This window comes from Nannospalax galili, unplaced genomic scaffold, assembly GCF_000622305.1.
Source record: "Nannospalax galili isolate Female #2095 unplaced genomic scaffold, S.galili_v1.0 scaffold18, whole genome shotgun sequence".
Classification (NCBI taxonomy): Eukaryota; Metazoa; Chordata; class Mammalia; order Rodentia; family Spalacidae; genus Nannospalax; species Nannospalax galili.
In genome coordinates this window covers 9,831,661-9,850,423 of record NW_008346548.1, presented here as the reverse complement: position 1 = coordinate 9,850,423, position 18,763 = coordinate 9,831,661, and the positions used below count along the sequence as shown (strand labels likewise).

The 18,763-nt window shown below is 41.2% G+C and overlaps 1 protein-coding gene across 3 annotated transcripts in view; it reads left to right on the top strand.

Annotated features, from left to right (window-relative positions):
* Nucleotides 1-18,763, top strand: part of Hspbap1 (HSPB1 associated protein 1) — a 78,660-nt gene that overhangs the window by 39,944 nt on the left and 19,953 nt on the right. For all 3 annotated transcript variants that reach the window (XM_008842948.3, XM_017800574.2, XM_029568227.1), the window contains 3 exons: nt 8,801-8,937; nt 12,869-13,040; nt 16,077-16,160. In XM_008842948.3, the coding sequence (XP_008841170.1) occupies nt 8,801-8,937; nt 12,869-13,040; nt 16,077-16,160 (393 nt within the window). The remainder of the gene's footprint in view (nt 1-8,800; nt 8,938-12,868; nt 13,041-16,076; nt 16,161-18,763) is intronic.

Sequence of the window (18,763 nt, the reverse complement as noted above, 5' to 3'; positions counted from 1 at the left end):
ATTTTAAGAAAGTATTTTAAATTCGAAGAAGCACAGGTTGGTTTACATTTTTGCAAGTTCTTTTAATGTCTGGCTATGGTGAACTATCATATCTGTTTCTCCAGCTGTTGGTCTATTAGAAGATGAAACAAATATTGTCTCACACTCATACGCAGCTTTAAAAAGAAGTATTTAACAGTCTTCTCAGATAATTGTGGATTTTTTTTGTATCACACCAAAATTGGTAAGGACTGTTTTCTTGAAAGTTAATTAGTTGCCGGATAGAATCTGAACCCTTAATCAGGGAGCTCTTCATCCTCTTACATGAAGTCCCTTGGTCCAGCTTGCACAGAATTTATCTTCTGCGACACCATTCACTGACTGTTTGGAGTATGTTTACTGAATCATGAGGCTTTCCAAATGTTGGGATGTTGCAGGTACTTGGTACATTTCATCATTTAAAAAGTTGGGGGCTGGAGAGATGGCTCAGTGGTTAAGAGTATTGACTGCTCTTGCAGAGGACCTGAGTTCGATTCCCAGCACCCACATGGCGGCTATGAACTGTCCTTAACTTCAGTTCCAGGGGAACCCGAAGCCCTCTTCTGACCTCCGCGGCTTTGCAGGACATGGGTGCCCTCACATATATACAGACAATACATTTATATACATAAAATAAAAATAATAAAATATTTTTTAAAAAAGATCTTACAAACTAAAAACAAAGTCACATTTGTTGCTGTTACTTGTGTATTTACAATTTTAGTAGTCAGAGGCTTCCAGGGTCATTCAACTCAAGGCACAGTTTCCAAAAATATTTTATTCAGTCCAAAATATTTGCTAACTTCTCTTGAGATTTATTCTTTGATTTGATGATTATTTAGAAGTATATTGTTTGCTTTAAATATTTGGCCGTTTTCTAATTACCTTTCTGTTTCTGGTTTCAAATTTAATTTCATTGTGGTCAGGGAATATACTTGGCATAATTTCTGTCCTTTTAAATGTATGCAAATTTGTTTTATAACTCAAAATATGGCTAATTTTAATAAGTGTTCCATGCAAGTTGGAAATGAAATGAGTTCTTTCGTTGGGTAGAATGTTTTATAAATGTCATTTAAGTCGGGTTAGAGGTTCAAGTCTCCTAAATCCTTATTGATTTCTGTGTATTTGTTCTACCTATTGTGTAGAGAAGCACTGAAGATCCAGTTGTGATTTTGTGGTTCATTTTTCTTATTTTAGATTGGTCAGGTCTGTCTCAGGCACTTGAAGGCTTTACTGGAGTTGTATTGTATTTAGGACTGTGATGTCCTCTTGGATATCTTTTGTCTTGATGAAATGAGCTTCTCTACTTTGGGTTCTTCCTTGTTGTGATATTTACTTTGTTTAGTTTGCCTTTAACTAATATTAGCATGAAAAGAGAATAGTTAGTACACTACTCTGTTCCCATAAAATTCTAGCAGTGACAAACTATAGTGTCAGAGCAGATCAAGTCAGTGGTTGTCAGATGAGCATGTTAGGAGATGTGAGTCATGAGGGGACACAGAAAATTCTGAACACAGCACAATGTTTGCTGTCTTAATTATGGTGATGGACTCTCAGATATGTACCTATGTTCCAGGTCATCAATTGTATGCTCTAAATATATGGTGTTTATCGCACATTGTCTATACCCCAGTGAAGCCTTTAAAAAAATTCAATGCTACAGTATACTTTGTTCCCATTCGTTGACACTTTTATTCACCATTGCCTACACAACATCAGTGCCAACATCAACATGGTGAAATAGGCAAATAACTTATTAGCATTTCGTAGTTTCCACGTCACAGATCCCCTGAAAGGGTCAAAGGTAACCCCTGTGTGTAACATCGCTTTTGTAATTGCACGAAGCCTCCGGTTCTGACTCCTCTGATTCTAAAAGCATTTCTGATGAAAAATATGCTCTTCAAATCATACTCCAAATTAAATCTTAAGATGCATTAGTCATGTTCACAAACATTTCAGAATTCACAATTATGTAGGGCAGTGTACCCTTCCCAGCGCCTGAGCCTGCCCATCTCCTCTGAATGAGCCGCCCCCGCCTCCAGCTTCCTCACTTACTGCTGTGCATGCCACCTCACACCTTCTCTGTGCTCCTGCCCATCTCTCTTTCTCCCTAGTAAGTGCTACTTGGGAGCTGGCTCAGATTCAACCTTGACTATGAAACCTAACGACTTAACACACATACATCCGTTGCCTTCAATCTTGTATGCTTTATTTGAATTGATATTTAAATAGTATATTGTGTCTTGATCCTTTAACAGTACTGCAGTTCTTTGGGCTTTGCTCTTTACTTTTTTATTCCTTAAAACTGCTAACATAGTGTTGAATGCATAATAAATATTAGAATGATTGTGTGTGTATGTGTGTGTGTGTGCGCACGCATGCCCCTTCTCTTACCAATTTTTGTTTTGGTATTTCTTTATTCTTTAGCACTTTTTGAAGAGCATGTTCACTTAAACCCTTGGCCTCACCCTTCTCAAATTTTTGGTGGCTTCTAGTTGAGAAATTTCTAGGTCTCTTCAGCCACTCCCTAGTTTTACAAGTTTTAACTTAGAATTTCTATTTAAAGTTTTCCATCTATTAACTCTTTTCCTCATTAGAGCAAATTAATCCTCTGTTGATGTACATGTGTTGCTAAGTACACTCATACATGTCCCAATATGACTGGGAAATATCTAGTAGTCTTGCAGGTGGCCTAAAATTATGATTTTGACACTTACCTGACTTTTGGATATGACAAATAAAATTAGTCTTACTGGTTTTTAGTTTTACATTATGTCACTGATTCAGAAAAACATTTCTGAACATTTTGTCTCTACTGCCCAAGGAAGATAAGGAATTTGTGGCTCTACCACAAAAAAATTATTTATCTTTGACTCATTAGGTAAGAATATTAAGCTTTAAAAAATTCTTTTTTCCTTTGAGACAGGGTCTCCCTGTAGCCCTGTCTGACCTGGAACTTGCTATGTAGACCAGACTGGCCTCAATATCACAGATACTGGCCTGCCTCTGCCTCCTGCATTCTGGGAATGTCAAGCTTTATCTTTTGCAGTTATTGATAAGCCTTCTTATAATTGAGGTTATTAAGAATCAACATATAGTAAAAGGGATTTTTGCCCCCAGGAATGTTTTTCAGTAGATTCTATTTTATGCTATGATTTAGATCGGCTACTGAGAATCAGGAGCCTTCTTCCATCACTAGGAGATAGAATTCACAAAGGCAATAAATGGAAGATTTGTTCAACCTGCTGGACTTGTGACACAGCTGTAAGGGTATGTTGAAATTGAGGCAGGTGGTTTGGAAATGATTAAAGGAATCTCATGTACAGTGGTGCTTCTGATGAGACAGACTGGCACGAAAGGCTTAATGACCTAAAGTAATTTTCCTAAGGAAAAAACAGAATTTAAATTTTATATAGTAATTAATTTGTTCTTTTCAGAATTTCATTTTTGTTGCTCATAACCAATATTAAATTCTTTTCTTTTTTTTCTGATTGTTTTTCTGTTTTTTGTTTGTTTTGTTTTTGTTTTTGACAGAGTCTCCCTAGTCCCAGCTTGCCTGGAACTCACCATGTAGACCAGGCTGGCCTAGATCTCACAGAGATCCATCTGTCTCTGCCTCCTGAGGGCTAGAGTTAAAGATGAGTGCCACCATACTTGGTTCTTTTTTATTCGGGTATAAGTTCATTGAAGAATTGTGTGCAGTTGATTTTTCTATAAGGTGATCTGGGCATGGAGAATAAATAGAATGAGATAGCTTTTAATGTGATAGACTGATGCAGACTCACTGTGATCATAAGTAGCATGTAATATAGAACAAACATTTCTGACTTGAGGTATTCCCAGAGTCTAGATTCAATATGTGCTAACAGCATAAGTTCTTTAAACTTTGAACTGTAGATTTCTTACCTGTAAAGCAGGGATGAAGATAATAATGAATATGTAGAAATATTCTTTAAATATTTATTAAATAGTACATTATGGAACAAAATAACAGAATGAATTATTTTAAAAGTGAATTCTTCTTGGTTTTCATCTAAGGATGCTATTGCTCTGTCTTGTAAGCATCCTACTAGGTTTTCAATTTCTTGGTTAAAACTGTAAAATTATGGATGATTTCTTTACCTGTACAGTACTTAAAATAGAGTTTGGTTCTGTACCAGTGATTGAACTAATTATTAATCAGAACAGAATTTCTACTTAAGTATACTATTTAAGTGCAGAATAAAAATAGATGGAGGAGCTTCTGAGTAACATCAATTTTGCGCATGTGCTGTGCACACTGTAGCAGATACTGGAGAAATTACCTTAATGAGAGAGAAATTACCTTAATGAGAGACCTAATTGTCATGGGACTTTAAGGTCTCATCTGGAAACCAAGACTGAATCAGAAAGTAGAACAGTCTCTACCAGAATTCAGAATTCAACAGGCTTTCTAATTTGTTATTTTGTTGCCTAAATTTAAGGTTGCAATATAGTTTTAGAATGTAGTGCATATCAAGAATGTTGAGACATACTTTTTTTCTTTCTTTCTTTTTTTTTTCACTATACCTGGAGTTTTAAAATCTCAGTTATTCAAAGTGTCAGGGACTCTTTTTAAAAGAACTTTATTGAATTTTTTGAAAATATATTGTATTGTATAGTTACTTTTCTGTTGCTGTGATAGAAACACTGACCCAAGCAACTTATAGAAGGAAGAGTTTATTTGAGCTTACGGTTCCAGGAAATTACAATCCATCATTGAGGGGAGGCATGGTGGCAGAGGTGGCTGGGGCAGGAGCAGAAAGCAGAGCACGCACATCTTCAAGCAGGCACAGGAAACAAGAGAGGGACTCCAGATCCAGCAAGGCTTAAGAACTCCAGAGAGTTCTTAGAGCCCACCCCCAGTGACAGGCTTCCCCTGGCATGGCAACACCTTCTAAGACCTCCCAAAACAGCTCCACTGACTGGGGACAAAAATGTCTGAATACTTGGAGCCTATGGGGGACATTCTCATTCAAACCATCATATATATATACCATCATATATATATAAACCATCATATATATATAATTCTGATTACCATAGCCTCCCTCCCAACATCTCTAATCTCCTTTCTACCCTTACTCCCCTACAAGTCCCTATTCTATGTCTCCTTGTCTCCTTTTTTTCAAGATCCACTGTGTTTAACCAGGATCACCTGGATGACCATGAGTTTGGAACTACCCATTGGAGCCTGACAGGCTCCTTAGTACAAACTGAAGACAATGACTGCTCCTTTCTCAGAAGGTTCTAATAAAAGTGACCAGTGAGCACTTGACCCTAAAAAGGACATTTATACCATGTCCTCTAAGGCTCAGGAATCATCTTGGCCTGGGGACCTGTATGAGTTGCTTTTTTCTGTTGCTGTAATAAAAAAGTATGACCAAGGCAACTTAGAGAAGAGTTTATTGGGCTTATGATTCCAGAGGGATGAGTCTATCAGGGCCATGGAGGCATGGCAGGAGGCAGCTGGAGCAGAAAGCAGAGAGCAGGCATGGGAAATGGTGAGAGACAAACATGAAATAGGACAAGGCTGTGAACTCCCAAAGCCCACCCCAGTGACTAACTTAGCTGCAAGCCTGGGGTAGAGGCTCTGCTAGAATTGGATTATTAAGGAAAGATGGAATTCCATGAGTTAATTCCTAAATCTGATTGGGCCAGGTTTAATTGCCTATAACAGAAAACTTAGAATAGAATTAACCTAACTAAATACATTAAGATTATCTTTTTCTTCTTAAAGTCTAGAGATGGGCTGCACACCATTCTCTACAAAGGGCTGGGGTGGAGACTCCTTTACACTGAAGAACCAGCCCCCTTCCTGTCTTTATGCTGCCCTTCTTTGTGCATGGCTTCCATTCTCAAGGCTGGCTCATTTTCCAGGATCATTATCACAGCTGTGCTCTAGAAAGGAGGAAGGGCAAAGATGGACTCCCAGCTTTCTGTCTCCCTTTGAAACCAGTTTCACAGAGGTCCCATGGTAACTAGTAACTGCTTACTAGTTACCATTACAGTAACTGCTTACTAGTTACCATTCAGTCTCATGACACAAGGGAGTCTAAAAATCAAACCTCCCGTAGCTGGATGCCTTGTCTCCCTGAATGAAATTGGGTGTTAAATATGAAGAAAAATGGGCAGTGTCTGCCACATACTGCTCATGAAAGCCAGAAAAAAATTGAAGCAAGGTTTACGATATGAAAGCAAAGTATAGTTGTTCTAGGGTCTCTATGTGCAGTAACTATGGTGACTCAGAGAATTACAACATTAAAGGATGCTGAATTCTAAGGATGAGTCTTGTCCTCTGTCCCACTATCTGGGTTTCGAAGCTCAGATCCTTGTGTTTGCATGCCATCTCTTCAACTGCCCCCCCCCGCCACTTAGTATTTTTAGCAATATTAAGTTCTAATATGTTGGTTCCTTGTTGAAGGAGGGACCAAGGCAGAGAAGACAAAAACCAAATTTTCAATCATCGTTTACCTCTTAACATGCAGTTTTGCAATACCAACATCAACTGCCTTTTGACTCTGTATGCCATATAAGAGGCCCCCTGACCTCAGTTTCTCATGCAGTCATCCCCACCCTTTAGAAAAATCTTCCTTGGGGCTGGAGAGATGGCTCAGTGGTCAAGAACACTGACTATTCTTGCAGAAGACCGGGGTTCAAATCCCAGCACCCACATGGCAGCTAACAACTGTCCATAACTCTAGTTCCAGGGGATTCAACAGTCTTTTCTGTCCTCTGCGGACATTGCACAACACGGTGCACTTACCTACATGCAGACAATACATGTATATACATAAAATAAAAATAATAAAATTTTTTAAAAAAGAAACCTTCCTTGTATGATTCTGAAGCAGGGCTTCAGATCAAGGTTTTCTTCCTGGGGTTCTGTGACATCCTTGTGGTATTTGTGGAATTTAGTGTAGGGGTGCATTTTTATAAAGGAGAGGCATTAGCATTCATTAGATTTCAAATAGATTAAGAGTCACTTAAACAGGTCTCTTCCTAGCTCAAACACATCTCTCCCCACCCCCACCCCCCTTTTTTTTATACTGAATGTCTTTGGTTAAATTGCTCAGATTCAAGGACCAGACTATTTGGGGTCCTTCCCTAAGCTCCTTGCTTAAGCCTAAGGCCTCTTCTTGTGATCCTAGAACATCCCCTGCTTGCTTCCATTAGAATACTTGCCATATTATTGAAAGGCTCTGCAGATGGCACCATCTCCTCGTGTTAGATTTAAGGGTAGGTTTGTGTTAACTTTCGTGTTCTCAGTGCCCAGAGTTGTACTAGGCATACATTTTAATTTCCCTCCCTGCTAGCCAGTATGAAGCCAGTATGCTTCATGCACTGACTCTGAGCCAGGTATGTTAGGCATCCAGAGTACACAGCTGTGAGGTTTTTTCATGAGCTTGTAGCTGTGTCCAGAAGGAGCATGGCTTGCCACTGTCTGAACTGCCGCATGTGAGCCATGTGCATTTACAGTGGAGCTGACCCGACTCCCCTTCTCTAACAGGCAGCTTTGTGCAACTGCTTCATCACCGAGAACAAAATGCAAGTGCTCTTTTAGTCTCCCTCAAAACTCTCCTTAAATCTCTTTTTAAAATCTTTCTCTTTGAATATAGCTGTTAATTGCTTTCCTCAAACTTTAGAGCAGATATTCATTAAAATCAAGCAAGAGTACGCTGTACATAAAAATATTATTTTATTTTTTTAACTCAAAGGAAAAACTGATAAAAAAATATAGCAACATTTTCATATTTGGTTTGCTAGTGTATTCTTTTTCTTTTCTAGATTATAAGTGCTTTTTGTTTGTTTTTGTTTTTTGAGACAGGGTCTCCCTGTAGCCCCATCTGGCCTGGAATGTGCTATATGTAGCCCAGGCTGGCCTTGATCGCACAGAGATCCTCCTGCCTCTACCTCTCAAGTGCTGGGATTAAAGATATGTACCACCATGCCTGGATACATTATAAATACTTTCAATCCTGTGTGCCTGAGTTTGTGAGTGGCCCTATTTTCCTGAGCCCCTAGTGACACTATTGCTTATAGGTTTTCCCTGTAGTTGACTTGGACAGGGTACATCCACATGCATAAGGAGAAGCCTCTTCTAGAGCACTGTGATGTCTTTGTTCTCAAGCTTATCACACCTCTGGAGATAGAACCACCTAGGGATGACTGCTTGAGAAGCCATTGTATGACACACCCTACTGAGACTGGTGCAGGAGGTGGAGCTAAGGCTCCAGCACTGGTAGTTTTAAATGACTGGCTCATCCCTAAGGCATCTCTTACGTGGTCACGGAAGTACAAAGGTTAAAGTGCTTATGTCCGCAAATACCTTCTCTCCTTAAACAGTCCATGGCTTCCTGCATTGAGCTTCTGTGACCGTCCCACTGTCTGTAGCCCTCTTCCCTCAGATAGCTGCAGAATTCTGCATGCTGTTTATTGTCTGTTTCTGACAGGTGTAAGCATCACCTGGCAGGCACTTCTGCTTATTTTATTCATTGACTCATCACAAGCTTTCAGAACAGTTCCTGGCTTGTTAAAAGTAATCAGTAAATATTTGTTGAATGAATACTACTACTGAAGTTATTCAGAGATAATTGGTTGAAAATTTTTCTCAGACTACACTGAAAACTTAACTCTTCTATATGTAGTATTTTCTGCATGAAAAGAATTCTAAGTGCCAAAACCAGATGTGAACATGAAAATGTCTACCACCATACAGAGGGCATGGTTAGTTCTTAATGGATTGTACTTTATTTCAAGACAGGAGGTGATGTGGTCTGACTTTGGGTTTCCTGGAAGAAATGGACAGGAAAGTACATTGTGGATTGGTTCCCTGGGAGCCTATACCCCCTGCCATCTGGACTCCTATGGTTGCAACTTAGTATTCCAGGTACAAGGAAGGTAATATGTATGCATGTGTGCATGCATGCATGCGTGTGTGTGTGTGTACACATTTGCTCATGAACAAGAAAAGGAATGGGGGGGTGTAGGTAGCAGGACCTCAAGTGTTATCCCCATCCCATCCACTTGCCTTGTGACCAAAGCAGACCTCTTCTCTTCTCAATCCTTCCGTGTTAAAGTTGCTTCCATGCATCTCAGACAGGACCTCTGAGGGGTCCTGGTTCTGCCCAGCAGTTCTCTGTTTAGTTCTTTTACCTAAGAGTATGCACATTTTTACTTTTCAAACTTCTCTTTAAAATCAGGAACTGCAGCCTTTCTCCAGCTCTGAATAAGAGCAGGGAGGTGTGTTGAAAGGAGGAGGCTTAACTGCGGCCCGTGGGCCCCCAAGTGCCAGGGACACTGGATACAATTTTTATGCCCCTTTTTGATGTCTGCCAGTAGATAAAATGCAGTAAATATATTGTTGCCTTAGGTCAGCTTTGATCTCCATCTTTCTATGGATGCTAAGAGGTTCAAGGACTAAGTGACAGAATTTTTGATAGCACCTGAGGCCTGGAGTTTGGTGACAATTGGTATGTGCTCCCGGGAGGATGTGCTCAGATGTCATGCATATAGTCTTCCCTTCTGGCCCTTTGAGACATTTGCAGGGCAAGCGCAGAGGGAAAGCCAGAAATGGCTACACACAAGTTCTCAGAATCACTGGACACAAAATGGTTGGGAGTGAATTCAAGAGAAATAGTTGTGTGTGGATCCATGTCACACAGGGGGCACAGGAGTTCCCTGATGGATTCATCAAGTCTTTGCTAGGGGCTAACCTTTCAGGTATTGCCCGGGGTTCGAACCAGCAACCCCTGGCAAGGTGAAGATTGGGGACCAGTAAGCACACCGTTCGCCAGCCCACGCCGCCCCCGTTCCCCGGGGACACTCAGATGCAACGGGGAGCCTAGTCAAGCTGGGACTCATTTTATTGCAGGTGTTACAAAGCTTATAAAGGCACCTGGAACTCCCCTCCCCCCAGGGTGTATCTTAAGGATGGTCACACGCTGATCATGCCCTCCTCAGCAGTGTGGAAGTATTCTTCAGACTTTCAAAGCAAGCCAGGCTGTGCCCCCAGTAAATTCCTTTTGGACCTATGCAAGGTGGGGCTTTTACGTTCCCACAAGGTATGCTGCTGCATGCAGGGGAGTCAGTAGTGAATCAAGTATGAGTGATCTCTGCCCTTGTGGAGTTAAGGGAACCTGAAATGTGATGAGAGGGCATTGCTTTAATGTAATACTTTTCATGTGCTCTGAATTGGGAAACAAGCCAAAGAAATTCTGGTTCTTTCTTAGATAAAAGAATAATATAGCTTTACTGTAACTTCCTAATACAGCATATTTTTTTGTTTTCATGTAGCTCTGATGTAATCAAATCGATTTAGTAAATATCCATTGGGTATCTGTCGGGTTCCATATGTCACAGTAGGTATAGAGGTGATTAAGACACCCTTTCTTCCCTAAGAGAGTTTACAGCTAGAATGCCTGCAGACCTGTAACAAAAGGGCATGCATGCTCTTGAAGGAGGACTCAGTATTGGAACTGAAAAGTAGACGAGGCAGTGCCTCCAAAGGAAAAATTAGGGCAATTCATAGAGGAGCCACTGTGTGCGGTGGACTTTGAAGGATGAGTGTTTACGTGACTCAGCTGGAAGGGCCACAGGATCCCCAAAAAGTGTGGGCTGTGCAGAGGACTGGCAACAGTAGGATTGGGCAGGGAAGGCAGGGTGGAGCCGGAGGGTCTTCACTCCCAGGCAAGCACTGCTGTTCTCTTCTTCCCGTGCACAGAACCATGAGAGACTTGAGCAGGTGGTGGCACAGCAATGCAGTACCTATTCTGCTAGAAGGATGCACACAGGTGAAGCTGAGCGAGGGAGACTGGATAGTTTGGTTATGGTGGCTGTTCCTTTGGGAGCTACACCATGATGCAGGGGATGGAGCCAGCACCTGAAGAAGCCAGGAGATGTGTGTTCTGGGTCCCTATGAGCCCAGCAACTGACACTGAGCAGACAAACACTGGCTCTCTCCCTGCCACTACTTTGAAATGAAACTGATGATCTGTTCAGTCCAGAATTGGCTCCTAAACCTACCAAATCCCAAAGGTGGCTTCTAAAGTACGTGCAGAGTGGAGCCGCCGTTCCCCCTGAATCCATCAGCATTTGAACTTGGTAGGCTGCCTTAGAATTTCTCAAAATTAAACCATTTCATTGTATCTATGAAACCTTCAAATTTCCAAAGCAGAATAAGACCAGAATACACTGGTAGTTTGAAAATAGCAGCCAGTGCTCCCAGGTTCAGAAAGGACAGGTAGTCCCAGGAACCTCCCAGGGCTCCTGGGTATCTTCTTTTATCTTTGCCTCCTGTCATCTGCTGTGTCTCTTTCATCTATGCTCTTACTCCTTCCCTCTGCCTCAGAGCTAGCTCTTCCTTCTGTTGCCATAAAATATGGTATTTTTAATGTTTTATGAAATAAGATTTATTACTTCCATTTATCAAAAATAATTTAAGTGATTAAAACAGTTTTTTCTTTTAAAAAATTCCTTGGTTATTCTACCTTTTTTTTATGTGGCATTATTTGTGTCTTTCTCATCTTTAGTGGATTAACTTAAAATGGATCATGTTTAACTTCGAGACAGGGAGAAGTCTAGATGCTGTCTGCTGAGTGGAACCATGGGGATTTACTCAGGATAATATACGAATACAGATAACTGGGGCTGGAGGTACGGCTCAGTGGTTAAGAGCACTGGCTGTTCTTTGCAGAGGACCCAGGTTCAGTTGCCAACACCCACATGGCAGCGAACTCCAGTTCCAGGGGCTCTGATGTCCTCTTCTGGCCTCCATGGGCATTGCATACATGTACTGCACTTACATACATGCAGGCAGAACACTCATACATGTAAAATAAAAATAAGGAATACAGATATTTGAGGGTCGGAAGATGGCTTAGTTGGTAAAGCGTCTGCTACAGAAGCATGACAATTTAAATTCAGTTTCCAGCATCCATGTAAAAAGCCAGGCATGGTATGCATGTCTGTAACTCGGGTCCTGGAGGGTCAGAGACAGGAGAATCCCAGGAGCTCACGCCAGCCAGTCTAGCATAATTAGTGAGCTTTAGATTGGGTGAGAGATCCTGTCTCAGGAAATAAGGTAGAGAGAGACTGAGGAGAACACATGACCTTAGCCTCTTGCCTCCACATGCTTGTATACAAGCATGCATGTACAACATAAAACACATACAACATAACGCACACATCACAGACACATTGCACATTACAACACAGAAATAAAATAAAATTTAAAGATACAGATATTCGAAAGGATAAAAATTATTCTGAATCGCTTCAGAATCTGGGGTAAAAGTAACATATAAGGAGGCAAACTTGTCTTTTTATAATTTAAAATTTTTTTATTATATGTGTATGTGTATGTCTGTGTGGGAGTATGTGCACGTGACTACAGGTGCTTATGAAAGCCAGAGGCATTGGATCTCCCAGGAGCTGGAGTTACAAGCAGTTATAAGCTGCTTGATGTTGGTACTGAGAATTTAATTCAAATCTTCTGCAAGAGCAGTACATGCTCTTAACTGCTGAGCAATCTCTCCAACCCCAAGAGGCAGATCTTGGTATGAGATATGAAAGAATGCCTTTACAAATCAGGTCCTATCCCAGCAAGGAGAGGGGCTGCCTCAGGAGGGCATGAGAAACTCACCAGTAGTGAGTTACCAGACACCTGCAGAGCAATTCCAGCTTTGAGTAAGAGGCCGGGTGGCCATTGAGAGAGCACTGTGTTCCTGTAAGGACTGAATTTGAATTAGAAAACTGAGTATTTAGCCTCTTCCTTCTTACATGTTTTATCTCAAGTTCAGAACACTAATTTGTGTCTTTTTTTTTTCATTAGGAAAAGATGGCACCTCTTCCCTCCTGAAGATACACCTCTCCTTTATCCAACCAGAATCCCTTATGAAGAGTCTAGCGTGTTCAGTAAAATCAATGTTGTTAATCCTGATTTCAGGCGTTTCCCTCAGTTCCAGAAAGCTAGACGACATACGGTCACACTGAGCCCAGGACAGGTAATGGTGCTTTAAAACATTGATGACCTGTCCATGGACACCACAGCTGTAACTCTAAAGTCCTGTTGCCATGCACTTCCCCACAGTACAAATGGGAATCCTGTCCTTCTGGCAGTCCTGCTGTTGTAGGGAAAGCTTACATCTGTGGCCACTAAGGCAGCTTTACAGCCCTGGGAAGGAGGGAGCACAGCTCCTCCTATTGGTGAAGAAGAGAATAGATGTTGGAGGAAGACAAGTCCATGAAGCCATTGTTACTCAGGTCTAGGCGTGGGCACTAGAACAGTTGTCTCTACAACCAGTCGGTGAACACAAGCTACAGTGCGTGCATCCATGTAGTGGGTCAGCAGAACTGGATGAACTGAATTCATGCTTTTGAGCATGAATGACTATTCAGAATTGGTCTAAGGATATATTTAGTGCTGCTACCCTGTGGGAGAAACTTCCTTTACAACATTGGTGCTTGCTGTCTCAGTTTAATAGCATTTGAAAAGTTTTCTTGGTCTTGAAGAGAATTGATTCCCTGTGTTATGCCATCCTTATCCCTTACCTGTCCTCCCTCCATTGCACACTTCTCACCGACATTTTCCCTGCTCTCTTCACACTCATGGTCTAACTAACCAGTTCATTTGACCTGGCCAAGTTGCTTCTGTCCATTCACAATCACTCCCCATCATACCTCTTCCCTAGCTCCTGATGACCACTACTTTACTATGTGGCTCCATAAATTAGCATAGTCTGGGCATTTCACATGCAACCATACAACATATGGTCTTTTTGTATGTGACTTCTTACACAAAGCATGATGATTTCAAGGCTGAGTAATACCTGATTACACAAGTGTACCACGTGTATACACTTGTCAGTTGATTGCATTGGTTTCCACTTCTTAGCTATTATGAGTATTACTGCTCTGAACATTTGTCAATAGTTTTGTGTAAATATATTTTGAGATCTCTTGAGTTTATACCTGAGAGTGGAAGTGGTAGTTCCTATGATAACTCTGTGATTAACCTTTTGAGGAATTGCCAAATTGTTTTCCACAGCAACTATGCCATTTTACATTTCTACTAATAATATGTGAGGGTTCTAATTTCTTCACACTTCTCCAACCCTTGCTTTTTAAATTATAATTCTTATGGCTATTCCAGTAGCTATAAAATGAGTGTAATTCTTTTTTTCCCCCCTTCCATTTCTAATAGCTAAATCTGACTGGTTCTATTTACATCTGTCTGTTCTTTGATGCACTGAAATTTGGTTCTCACAACTTTATTGAAACTGTATGACAGGACATTCATGACCTCTGTATTAATCTTTCTTTTTTTTTTTAAGAGAGTATATCTAGGTATGTATGTGTGTGTGTGCATGCCCCTGTGCACTTCCAGAAAAGGATGTTGGATACCATTGAACTAGAGTTACAGGCAGTTGTAAGCTGCCTGATATAGGTTCTGGGAACTGAACTTGGGTCCTCTGCATGAACAGAAGTGCTCTTAACTACTGAGCCTTCGCTCCAGTCTGCTTTTTATTCCTATGACAAAATACTCAAAAAAAAAAAAAAATCTTAATAAAAAAAGGAAAGGTTGGGGTTGGAGAGGTAGCTTGGCAGTTAAGAGCACTGGCTGCTTTTGCAGAGGACCAGCTTTGGTTCCTTACAATCATCTGTAACTATAATTCCAGAGAATTTGACACTCCTTTCTGATCTCCAAGGGCATTGCACACATGGGTATACTTACGTACATGTAGGCAAAATACTCATACACATGACATAAAAATAAAATTATTTTGAAAGGAAAGGTTGGTTTAGAATCTAAATTTCAGAGCTTTTACTGCACAGTCACTTGGCCATGATACTTTGTGGCAGCTCAGTACATCAAGGCAGGAGCAGGTAGCAGAAGAGAGTGCTCACCGCATAGCAGCAGGAAAGGAAACGAACAAGACCAGGAGGCCAGGGTCCTCCCATCCCATCAAAGAGTACAGACCCTCAGTGACCTACATTGGTTCCACCATGCCCCGCTTTCCTACAGAAACACAAGCTAATAAACAGCCCTTTGACTCACGGGCCTTTGGGGAACATGCTAAACAGCTTCTTCATGACTAAACTCTTTTAGTCCCCAGTTCTTCTAAAAGGAGCTGTCTTCTCATCTCTCAGCCCTGCCACAATCTAGTTTCCAAAAGCTTCCAGTCTCTGCTCCCTGCCTTGTTGGGCCTTTCATAGACAGTTGCTTGGTCTGGACAGGTGCAGTCCTCCTGGCTCTCTTAACATTCAGGAATGGAACCGCTATAAAAATCTCCTGACCTCTACTCTGAATTTCTCAGGAACTCTTTATGCTTGCAGGGTAAACTCCTAACCCTTTATTCTGAATTCAGGGTCCTCTGCTGGCCTAAGCTTGTTTTCCCACCTCATCACCACCACCCCCAAACCCCACCCCCTGCAGTCATAAGAATGACAACTGGCTAGCCCTCAATGGCCCCCTCCCCTGCTCTTACTGTGTCACTTCTTCCTGCTTTATGTATCCTCATTCTCTGTCTAATTTATTTCCTAACCCTGGTTTAAATCGCACTTCCTTCATCGAGTGGCCCCTGGCCTCAAGCACAAACCACCTTCTAATTTACACTTCTACAGCATCAACTTCTGTGCATCATTTTCCCATCAGCTAGGTTTTGAGCTGTGAAAGCATGGACACTGTCCTCTATTCTTGCCTATGCCCTTTCTCAGAATGTACACAACTCTTTTGCAGTGGCAAGGGTGAAAAATTTTCATTTCAAAAGCCTTTACTAGAATTTAGATGTGAACAGAAAAGACTCAAAATTAAGAAGAATAAAAAAGCTGCCAAAATCTTTTGTATGGCTCGTGAACATGTCAATAAGAAAAAGAACACACGAAGAAAGAGATGGTGGGCTTTCTTACTTCCCCGTCCCTTTAACACGATGACTGAATTCATTTTTCATACTTTTCCCCTTACCTCAATTAGAGTGTGATTTTGACATAAAAAAGAAATGTCCTGTTCTTATGTTAACTATTTACTCTTTGGTTTTCAGGTTCTGTTTGTTCCCAGACACTGGTGGCATTATGTGGAGTCAATTGATCCTGTTACCATCAGTATAAACTCCTGGATTGAGCTGGTACTTTTTTGTTTTCCTTAAAAAAAAACCGAAACTATTGTTAAGATATGCAGAATCAGAATCTGTCTACAAAACTTGGTGATTAGTTCTCTCCAACCAGCATTCTAGGATGACCTTGTATCCATGTGCTGTGATGGCGCCTTCTGTTGATAAATGTTTAGGTTGGAGATAGGCATTTTAGAGATGTGCCATTCTCTTATTTTGCTTGTTTGTGTTGTGTTTTGTTTTGTTTAGACAAGGTATTGCTGTGTAGCCCAGGGTGGCCTCAAACTCCTGATCCTCCTACCCCAGACTTCTGAGTGCTGGGACTACAACTGTGTGCCACTGTGCCCAACGACTCCTTGAAAAGCCACAGTGAGCCTGACATAGATGACTCCCTTGACCAGTGTTGTCAGGAAAGCTGTATTCAGTCTGGTGAGATATGCAGTAAATGTGTGACACTGCCAGTTCCGTGTCACACTGCCTCAGCTGGAAATACCTGCTTCTTCACAGTTCTCATTTACTGGTCTTTGCTTATGCATTGTCTCAAATTAAGACATTTTTATCATTTACTTCTGCCAGAAGCTTTTTCCCGCCAGTATCTTCAACCTGATTGCCTGCTCTGTCTGACAGGTACAACTGCCAGTTAAGCTCAAGTCTGTCTCTTTCACCTAAGCCCTCAGTTGCACCTGCACTTTCTTTAACCAAAGACTTTGATTGCACTTGTGGCCTCTAACTCTGGGCCCTGATTGCATTTCTGGTCTCCTTAACCCAGAGTCTTGATTACATCTCTCTGCTTTCTTCCGCAGCTGCATCCTCCCCTCAGTCAGGTATTTCTTTTGGTATTGGGAAGGGCTCTGCAGTAGGTGGAGCTGATTGTTGTAGCAGGAAGCTGGACTTGTGGGAGGGAAGAGAAGACATATAGCCCTTAGGTGAGAGGTATGGTGATCAGTAGCCGCCCGGTTAGAAAATCTGCTTGGAGCATGCTGAGCTGGAATTGGAGCAGATATGAGGTTGAGTCTACTGCCAGTCACACTGCCATAACCCAGTGCCCAGGCAAGCACATTCATTGCTAAATGGGGGAACTGTCATCTGCCTGCTTATGGCCATGTTCATTATTTCTAAAACCAAACATAATTTTATTTTTAATTATTTGAAAGTTGCTGCCTTGTGTTCCCCTTAATTGGTTCTTCCAACTCAAACCTCTACTTTCTTTAATGCTCTCTTTTTTGCTATGTCCCCACCCCACACTCTTCACCATTTTTGGTCATAGACCTTGGAATCAGGCAGACTTAAGATACAAGTTATATTTGCTAGCTGTCTAATCTAGATGGTTAAATAGTGAATGCTCAGCTTCCTCCTTTATAAAACAATGATTGTTAATTGAGCCCAGCTCAGGAAGGTGGTTGTAAAGCTTAAATTAGGCAATGTATAAAAGCATCCAACATAGTCCTTGGCATATTTGAAGTGTTTTAAAAATAAAATTGCTCAGTTAGGGGACTGGCTCAGTTGGTAAAGTGTGTAGAAGTCCTGAATTGAATACCCATAACCCACAAAAAAAAAAAAATGCCCATGCTTAAAATCCCAGCACTAGGGAGGCTGGCACCAGAGGATCCCTGGGGCCTGCTGGTAGCCTGTTTAGCCAAATTGGTGAACTCTAGACCAATCAAAGACCTTGTTTCACAGGAGGTCAACAGCATTCCTAAGGATGACACCTAAGGTTGTCCTCTGCCCTACACACACACACACACACACACACACACACACACACAATCATTATGAGGAAGGAGAACTATTAATGTCAAGAATCCCTCAACATACACCACCTACCACTGTGGGCTTTATTTGATGGAGTATGAGATTTCTACCTCACACAGTGAGATCCTAAATTTCTTCAGTGCTGCTTACAATATTGCACTAGCCTTCTCAGTAGCCTTAGCTCACTTTAGGTTCATACTCAACTTTAAAATATCCACATTTTTCCACATGATCTGTTGTCCTGCCAGGTTGCCCCCTTTCCTTTATACTGGTAAAACATATTTTTAAAATCTGATACTTCATAGTCAACCTTATTAATTTTTAGCTGTTGGTTTGGTTGAACATTCCAGCTTGCCAAGATAGTTTCGAATTTCAGTTTCACCTGTGCTTTTAATGAAACGCCTTCAGGCTTGCCTATGCCCTTTTGATATATTCTGTTCATTAGTTGTTAAGTGTATCCTTGCTGTCTGACACATGAAGCTATCCTAGGATCCCTTGTATTTTCTATGCTCCAAACAGACAGACACGTCCTTTTACTGGGGAATGGAATTTATAAACTGAGATTTGGCTTCTAGGGTCTGCTTATGGGATCTGGGACTGGGGAGAGGGAAAGAGTTTTTTTCAATGGTATTCCTTTATTGTCCTTCTAATGTCCATCAAATCTATAATAATGGCCCTTTTTCATTTCTGGTAGTATTTGTACATTCCTCTTTAAAAAAATTATATTAAGAGGCTTATCAATTGTTTGGCCCTTATTTTTAAAAAATTTTTATTAAAGGGGCTGGAGAGATGGCTCAGCGGTTAAGAGCACTGACTGCTCTTGCAGAGGACCTGGGTTCGATTCCCAGCACCCACATGGCAGCTAC